The sequence below is a fragment of the Nicotiana sylvestris genome, chromosome 12 (assembly GCF_000393655.2).
Source record: "Nicotiana sylvestris chromosome 12, ASM39365v2, whole genome shotgun sequence".
In the NCBI taxonomy this organism is placed as follows: Eukaryota; Viridiplantae; Streptophyta; class Magnoliopsida; order Solanales; family Solanaceae; genus Nicotiana; species Nicotiana sylvestris.
Window position 1 is genome coordinate 166,929,530 of NC_091068.1, and position 8,831 is coordinate 166,938,360.

At 34.3% G+C, this 8,831-nt stretch overlaps 1 protein-coding gene across 8 annotated transcripts; it reads left to right on the forward strand.

The window, feature by feature from the left end:
• The first annotated feature begins 3,779 nt into the window (after positions 1 to 3,779).
• On the forward strand, positions 3,780 to 8,047 carry LOC104224576 (uncharacterized). 8 transcript variants are annotated; one of them, XM_070165258.1, is made up of 9 exons: positions 3,780 to 3,965; positions 4,135 to 4,194; positions 4,301 to 4,551; positions 4,751 to 4,820; positions 5,332 to 5,511; positions 5,869 to 6,093; positions 6,636 to 7,499; positions 7,592 to 7,644; positions 7,744 to 8,047. In XM_070165258.1, exons 6-7 carry the CDS (start codon positions 5,903 to 5,905, stop codon positions 6,919 to 6,921), a joined length of 477 nt encoding a protein of 158 aa, XP_070021359.1. In that variant the 5' UTR covers positions 3,780 to 3,965; positions 4,135 to 4,194; positions 4,301 to 4,551; positions 4,751 to 4,820; positions 5,332 to 5,511; positions 5,869 to 5,902; the 3' UTR covers positions 6,922 to 7,499; positions 7,592 to 7,644; positions 7,744 to 8,047. The 8 variants fall into 6 exon arrangements, with proteins under 8 accessions (XP_070021359.1, XP_070021357.1, XP_070021362.1 ...); XM_070165259.1 differs by having other exon boundaries at positions 3,806 to 3,835; XM_070165256.1 differs by having other exon boundaries at positions 3,780 to 4,194; positions 4,748 to 4,820.
• The last annotated feature ends 784 nt before the right edge of the window (positions 8,048 to 8,831 follow it).

The following is an 8,831-nucleotide window of genomic DNA, read 5'->3' on the forward strand; positions in this document are numbered from 1 at the left end:
TTGAATTTCTTTGAAATTGGGAGGGGAGCAGCACTTGACTTCCAGGGTTGTTGTTAATATTTTTCCGTATCTATCCCTTTGATTACGGGTGGCACCCCGGGTATTTGCTCTATGCGGTCACTTTACTCGTTGAGCTGTTTCTACAATGTTAGTACTAAATTTTGTAAATCAGAATTGACTAAGTTACCTGGTTCTCCCTCCTATGATTCGCTGGGGGTTCCCCCATTACCTGAATTAACAAGCCCGGAACGAGGGTTCTCCAAAGTGTTGTTGTTTGGAGTGGGTGTGGGTGGTGCAGCAGGTAATTGGCTAGCAAAAGCCTCAAGAGCTTTATTGACCTGTGCAACAATTAGTTTCTGCAAAGCTTCATCGATAGCTTCAACATTTTCAAATTGAGCGTTTCCATTTGTATGAGATCCATTAGGAGAGCCTTCACGAGACCGCCGAGGAGAGCCTCGTGGAGAAGGCACCGGGGTTTGATTGCCCTGTGGATTTCCCTGAAGTTATTGGTTTCCTTGAATGTTGTCATTGTTGTTCGACATGGTTGATGCAACAAGGAAAGTTAAGCTAAAAGAGGATAAATTATCAGATTCCCGGTAACGAAACCAATTTGTTTAACCAAAAAATGGGATTTCAGTCAAAACTTTAATTTAGAAGAACTCAAGTTACTGATAATCAAAAGATTATATGAAAAAAAGTAATTTGGCTAGAAATAAGATAATCAGAAGAAAAGCAAGTAAATTGGTATATTCATATAGTATTTTGTGTCCCTACAATTGATCCGTTCTCTCCCTTTTATAGCTATTTTGGAGATATGCGTTTTATAGTAATAAGATAAGCATATTTGGTAGCAAAGGCAAAACTCCGCAATCACGAAATAAAGCTCTCCGCTCAAAGAAATCGCACCCAAAGTAAAGGGATACGTATAAAAATATGTAAAATCTTCTCTAGGAAGGGTCACTCGTTGCAATAGATCAGGAACAATGATGTTCAACTTATGACAACGAGAGTCTTCCTTCACGGTAGGAATACTGGAAGGGCGAATTGAAAACGGATACCTACCGACAACCCATGAGCGAGGGTTAGCAGTAGAGAGTTTCTCTTCGACGTCTTTTGTGGTGTTAAGACTTCGGGGGATGATGGAACCTATCGTTGATGAAGCAGAATCCTCAGCCTTGTTCTTTTTCTTTAAAGAGCCAGAGCGTTTGGAAGAAGAATCCATTGAACAAGAAGAAGGAGAAAAGTTTTTGGTTCGTAGAAAATTAGGGAAAAGATGGAAAACAAAGATACAAGTTAGAAGTTTGAAAAATTATGAAGTGTATAGAAGAAGGCTGATGCGTATAAGTAAAATTTTGGCGGCTAAATTTATGGCCATGATTACCTCGATAATCGACAAAGGTTGTACTGAATCGTGGGATGACGCGTGTTCGGGGCATTAAATGCGGAGAGATGTACGTCTAATCAGCTGTCAGAAGCCCGCAAAGAGAATTATCCAAAAGGAGTATTTCTTCCAACTTTCCGGTAACACAAGATTGTGCCACCGGAAAGCAGGAGGACTATCTGTATAGGGAAAAATATGATATGACACATGGAACCCAAGACGGAGATGGTCACCGAACGCAGCTATTTCGCTTGTCACTGGGAGAGAATGTTTATAAAGATATATTAAATGATTTACGTCCGGTAGCATTTAATAAAGAATATTCTATTGTATTAAGAACGATAGCCCATTACAAGGAATTTGACATTTATTTCCACCGTTACACTTTTATCAATGACCCTCATAATTGACATTAAAGGAGGGCACGATCCTATGACCTCCTTCCCAAAACATAGCTATAAATAGAGAGCTCAGTTATCATTATAAAGGACACGAACTTTCTGGCAAACTTAAACTAGATTCTATACAAAGCTTAATATCATTTATTTTCTTGATTTTTGATCTGATAATTGTTGTGACCGAAAGTCTTGCTCCTGGAATCGTTATTTCTGCTATTTTATTTACATTCTGAGATTAAGTATCATATTATTCTTCAATTACTTTATTATTTTTGAATCAAATTAGTTCACTTGTCTAGAAACTACTATAAATTCAACTGTACCGTTTTACGGGTAAGCATGTGTGTTCATCCTTAAGCAATTTAAAGATAAAAAGAAACTAAAAAGACAAAAAAGATGTTTTTCATTTTGAAAATAATATTACGATAAAGCGTAAAGTAAACGATAACACCGCTCATAAAGTTCTCCTGTTAACCTAAAGCTTAGACCATATCAAACTCCAACAAAATAAACCTTCTAAAGATATATACATCAAATGCTATCCTTTTTTACTTAAAAAAAAAAAAAATTAAAGTCAGCACAACAACTATTGAAGAACTAATATAATAAATGCGTACATATTACACATATCTTCACATAAGGGATGGAAGTCTTGGAATGTTACAAGGAGTTACCGAGAGAAATGAACTAATTTTTTTCGCGAAATTTTGTAAAAGAATTATGATTTGAATAATTTAAAAGAGAATTTGTCTAAGAATGAAACCTGAAAATATCATAAAATGGAAGATATAGATTTTATATGTTGTAAAAGCATGAATTCGATTTTTTAGATTTAATTCTCTTCTAATAAATATAATATCACAAAATATTACAAAAATAAGTAGAGAACTAAAAGTTTTGTTCAGTGTTGTTCTTAATATTAAGAAAATTAATGTTTCTCAATGTTTATTTTGTATCTAAAAATAATATTTTCTCTCATTTTTCCTTAAGCGTATACCTTATTTTAAAAATAGAAAAAAATTTAAATACAAAAGAAGAGAAAGAGAACCCAAAGAAGGAAAGTATAAATATATTAAAAGGTATATATAAAACTATATATCTTGTATTGGTTTTTTATTTTTATTATTCTTGAAAACTACCTTATATCATAATAACACAAAAATGTAATAAAAATACATAAACACAAGATGCTTGTAGTTCGTTTGTTTCTAAAATTAAATTGCTTAATTGTGATAGTATCATTTGTTGGTAAGATACAAGATATTATCCAATTAAGTCAAATTGGACAACAAGGTATACCCAAAGTCAATAACTAATATTCATTGTTGAATAAAACATATTTTATCTTTATTAATTATCATCTCTCATTTCCCTACATCAAGGTTTCGGACGGCGTCTCAAGTCTTCATATTGACCGACCATGATTCTAAGAAAGACTATGATGTATAACATGATGTTAAAGGTTCTGTACATTTGAATCTCATTAAGAAAATGAACAATAAAGCGAGAATTAATGATATTAGAGATGAGTAATTAACTTTGAAAATGTAATTATATGAAAGAATAATCGATCATGTTACTGTTGGAGAACATTCATTTTCCTTTTTCAGTAAGAGAACTTAGAATTATTTTGATTATACTTACTTCGATATAGCATACATTAGATATTATTTGTAAAATACGAGAAGAAAATACCAACATACAAGTATTATAGTATTTACTCAATTTTGATGATGACTTTTGAATTCTTTATGAATAATTTTAAGCCACTTATTTGATAACTAAAAGATTGATCTTTTTAATTATAAATTACAACATAGCTATTTAAACAAATTTTAATTACTTTTATGAACAAATTAACTAGTTTGGCAAATAAAGACAAAGAACAAATCAGAAAAAAACGCGGGAAATGAAAACCAGTGACAATGAAGAGTACTTTACATAAACCCCACAACCCTTTTAAAAATGGAGAATAGGAAACGTCGCACTTCACCTTCCAAGCTCCGCTCTGCATCTTTGCGCAAAGTTTCTCAACACCCAAATATGGCGTTTTGGGGTTTGATTTTTTTTTTCCCCATTTTGTGCTTTGTTTATTTTCCTCCCATCTGTTTGACTACATGATCGTGGATAGATAGGGAGAACTATATGGAAACTTTCTTTTATGTAAATGCATTTCTTTCATAATGGTAATGTTTGATCGTTTCTTGTCAAATGTCTGATTTGTTCTTTTAATTTCTTGTTTGCCACATAATTATGTGAAAGAAATGATTGGCTCAAACTTAATTTCTCTGTATATAGCAGAACGGTCCAATTTTTATGTTCAATTTGATTCCAAGATTTTGTATCTTCTCATAGAACCAGGGACCGTACACACTACAGTTGCATAATAATAAAGGGCGTGTTCGGATTTCACAGGTTTATTTACTTAACCGTCTTAATTATCAAATGAGTTTCTATCTCCTTTACTGGGTAATTGTTAAATTTAAAAAGGTGGTGGAATGAATTTGGATGACGATTGCAGGCGACACTAGGGGAGCGTAGTGGATTGTGGAAATCAAGATCGATAGTGCGATGTGCTATTGGCAGTCGGCCTCCAATTTCAATCTGCTCGTTGTGCAAGGAAATTCATTGTTGTCAGTTGGATCTTGAGTTCGAGGAGTTTGATGATGTTGTTTTCTCAGTTGTCGGTCCACGTGGAATCCACCTCGCCCGTTATTACCTCCCTTCCAAGGGAACCAGCAGTAAAAGTACTGGAACTGATGAACTTGGAGTGTATCCTTCATTCTTGAGTGTAGTTTTCGGTTGTATATTTTGGTAACATGACATGTCCTTATATTTCACTACACTATCCGAAAGAGAAAATTCAAAATTTGTCCTTCCATTTTAGCTTTTACTTTTGTGTTAATGGATTATTTTGATGCTTAATCATATACTGTCACTTTTCCTTTACTATTTCATTTTGGTCAAGAAGATATTAGCAATGCAGTATGTGAGAGATGATAATAGGCGCCAATGGATCAACAGCTTCGATGATGATGCAGGTGCGCGAAATGCTGTCATATCATATTTGCTGTCTGTTTTATAAGTTGTTGGAAATTAATAGTTGTATAAATTTGTAAATCTTACAAGTTGGCTGGGAAGGCTAAAAATGAGGCAGTAGTCTTTAGAAATGTCAGAAAATGGATATTTTTACGAGACATAGGTCTTTGTAATCTCCATGCGAAAGAGCTGATCACATATCTATTATAGGAACCATTAGTAGAGTGAGCTGATCCAGTATATTATTTTGATGATAGTAGTCTCATCACATATCTACTGTAGGAACCTTATAGGGAAAGCTGATCCAATATAGCTAATATGAGCTTTCATCTTTCTTCAGTGTGACATGTGTGCGGATTATATTCGATGAACAAAACAACTTGTCTTCTTGCTTAAATAATTGTACAACAACTATGCATCAAAGCCAAGCTAGTAAACTTGACCTTGTAAAAAAAAATCCCAAACTAGTTATCTGTGCTTCATTAGTCAGTTTCAAAAGATGTTTTTTTCTAGGCAAAAGGGCTTTTGCTTCCAGTTGACGGGAGAGGTTCAAGTTTTAATGATATAGCAACTGATTGCGGACTCAAAGAAGATACACCAAAGGCTATGAACAAAGGCAACTGTCCACTGGCTATAATTCCATGTCAGAAATCAATCACTGGAAAGCAAGCTTTTTTTATCTTTTCCTTTCAGGTGTTTCCTTTCTGACAGTATTATATAACTTGCTCATATCCTCATCCCTACAATTGTAAACTTTTCTTCAAGAAAATGCATTATCAAATAGAATTTAGTTTACTTGAAGAAAATGTACTGCCAGAGCAAGATATACCAGGATCAAGTATAATTTAAAACTCTGTTAAGGTAGTCTTGTTTGACTCCCTCTAATATTTATCCATAAATTGATATGTAAAAGGGAAAAGAAATGACTCGGAAAATCTGGTTCACATGATAAAAGAGCAAGAAAAGAATTAAAGAGAAAAAGGAAGTTATCCGGAAAATCTGGTTCACATAATTGGTTTCACTTGATGACTTGCCCTTTTGAATATGCAGAGATTCAAACAGAAGTCCCCAACCAGTAACTGAAATGTGCCATTCTCAGGAGAGAAAGAAAGAAAAGAAAAGGAAGATTGAAAACCAAGAAAACCGTCGTGACTCAAATATTTCGTCATTCAGTTGGAGATGGAAAATCGAAGCTCACTTGCAACTCCTAAGTAGATCAATTAGAGTGCCATGTCATCAGATACTTAAATTATCTGATGGAATGACATTGCCAAGGTTTGCTTTGCACAATAATCTTTGTGTTACACTACTCCTTTTGTCCTAATTTAAATTACTTGTATACATTGTAGCTAATATAGAATTTGATAATGGAATAGACTGGTTTCTGAAAATGGCTGCTTTATGTAGGCCTCATAACATGGTTGTTATAAGCTTTATTGGTGTCTGTTGTAGACTTAGACTAAACAAATAAATAAAGAAGTTCTATCTTTAGATTAGATGGTTCACTCAATTTATTTTTGTTTTCGGTCTCATAACTATTCATTAGTAGTAAATGTTTTGTATGCAGCAAAAGAAATAAAATATTTTTTGTATCTGGTGCAGAGAAAAGAATTAAGCCCATGTGTGAAGCAAAACAAACTGCAGACCTAAAATACATATGTGAATATGTTTCATGTTTGATAGTTGAAAATTTTAAATTAGGCTATAAATATTTGAAAAATATTTTGAGTATTTAATTTTATTGTACGATTGTACTTTTGTTGTTAAAAGCCTCTTCTGAGGCATGCTTAAGTTCTGACTTGCACTTGAATATGCAGAGCTCCAAACAAAAGTTTCGAACCAGTAACTGAAATGTGCCATTCTCAGGACAGAAAGAAAGAAAAGAAAAGGAAGATTGAGAACCAAGCAAATCGTTGTGACTCAAATATATCATCATCTCAATTGGAGATGGAAAATCAAAGCTCACTTGCAAATCCTAAGGAGATCACCAAGAGTGCCACATCACCACCACAGGTACTTACATTATCAGATGGAGTGACTTTTGAGGTGCTGGTGAAGGGAAAGCAAGATGGAAAAGTAGCTTCCACAAGAAAGCATAGGTGACTTGACTCTATTGATAATTCAGATAGAGGTGGTGCAAACACAATGCTAGTATCACTACTGAGTTATCATTGGTTCTAACATTGGTGAAGCTTCCCATAGATTCCGTCTAGGTCTCTCTCTCACTCTTTCTCTCTCTCTTTCTCACTCACACACACAGAGCGGCAGCCATAAAGTAGAGAATTTCCATCCATTTGTTGTCTCCTTCGCTACCGCTCCGTGGGGTCAACATTACGAAGCAAGACGAGATCACCACTTCTCTCAGTAATTGACTTTACTTCGTAAACTTAGCCTTAGATGTCCTTTCATAGATTCTCGAATCTACTTAAGCACAATTCTTCTTATTCTTATTCTTTCTTAGTTGAAGTTCCTATATTGGTTTTTTCTTTCTTTTGTGAATGTTATAACTCCAAATTCTAGGAGTATATACAGTTTCGGTGGACTTTTTTAGGTCTTCCCATGATTTTCCAGAAAGTTCTCTTCATTCCTTTCCCTATACAAGTTGTGCCTCTTCATATTTATTTGCTGTCTTTGATCAGTTGGCAAGAACATGATAAAGGGATTGAACATTGGCATTGAAGGTAATCATTTTTATGGACCGAAACTGTATCCTTGTATATATGAAGCGTTCTATTATACTGTCTCTTATTCGTCCCTAAACTAAGTCGTACAGGTATATATGCATGTTGGTGAAAAGAGAAGACTAACTGTTCCACCATCTTTGGGGTATATACAAATCCTTGCTGAAATGTACATCTTTTAAACTTGTTCGTTGTGATTCCAACGCTTAAAAAGTTTCTATGTTCGTGCCTTTTGTCGATGCAGCCTTGGGAAAAATGGTAGGCCTCCAGCCCCGCCAAATTCATGGCTCCAGTATGACATTGAATTGGTTGATATATGTGAATAGTAGAGATAATATACAGTTACTCCATTCATAAATCATTCAACAATGAAAACGATATTGCCGACCCTTGCTGAGGTAGTTATGTGAAGAGTTGTTTTACTATGTCTTTTAACTGCATTTTAGACAGTAAGCAAAGCAGCTCTCACCTCCAGTGATGATATTAGCTTTGATAACTGAAGGTTTTGTTTTTTTTGCCTCCTGGAAATGTTTATACCTGATTGCTAACTTTGCATACTGGCCTTGTTGAATTTTGCCGCGACATCAATCGTGACGTATCAGTTTTGTTAGTTTAAGTTTATTTAACATCAATCGTGACGTTAAACAACTTTTGTTTTGGACAAATTAAGAGTCGTAGGATTTTTATTGAGTGCACAAAAGACCAACTAATGCAAAATAATATATCAGACCCCCCAACTTGCCACTTTTTATTTAGGCAAAATACATAAGTTGCCACCTGACCTATGACCCAAATCCCCCTTACACACTTTCAGTGGACGATAATAATATTACACACGCAACCTTTCTAAAGTGTATCTAGTACACACCATCTTTTTGTTGACCAACTTTTCAAAATATGTGTAATATCACGCACCAATAATATCGTGACACGTGTCAAAACAGAAAGAAAATACAATAAAATACCTAATTTACACCATAATTAAAATTTCTTCTTTAAAAAAAGAAAAAATAAATAAAAAAGATCCCCCTTTCCTGCTTTTAGTAATTCCTTCCCCCCCCACCCCCTGGCCTAACCCACTTAATCATCTTCTCCACAATCTTTCCACCATTAACGCCATAGTTAGTAGTACCGTGTCCCATTTTCTCAATATTGTCAATGGAGCTTAACTCTTAGAGATGAATAAGAGCTAAAGATGCCCATCTTCTTCTACAATTTTTTTTTATTACTAAAATCACCATTGTCATAACAGTACCACTACCGCCATTAATTTTTAGAGCAAAATTCACAAACACTATAAACCCCCTTTTCAAACCCATTCAATTAAAAAAA

Bases quoted from the DNA above. Each gene is read 5' to 3' on its own strand.
- LOC104224576 (XM_070165256.1), top strand. From the start codon at position 5,903: ATGTGCCATTCTCAGGAGAGAAAGAAAGAAAAGAAAAGGAAGATTGAA. The intron at 6,094-6,635 runs GTTTGCTTTGCA...TTGAATATGCAG, and splicing joins GATGGAATGACATTGCCAAG to AGCTCCAAACAAAAGTTTCG.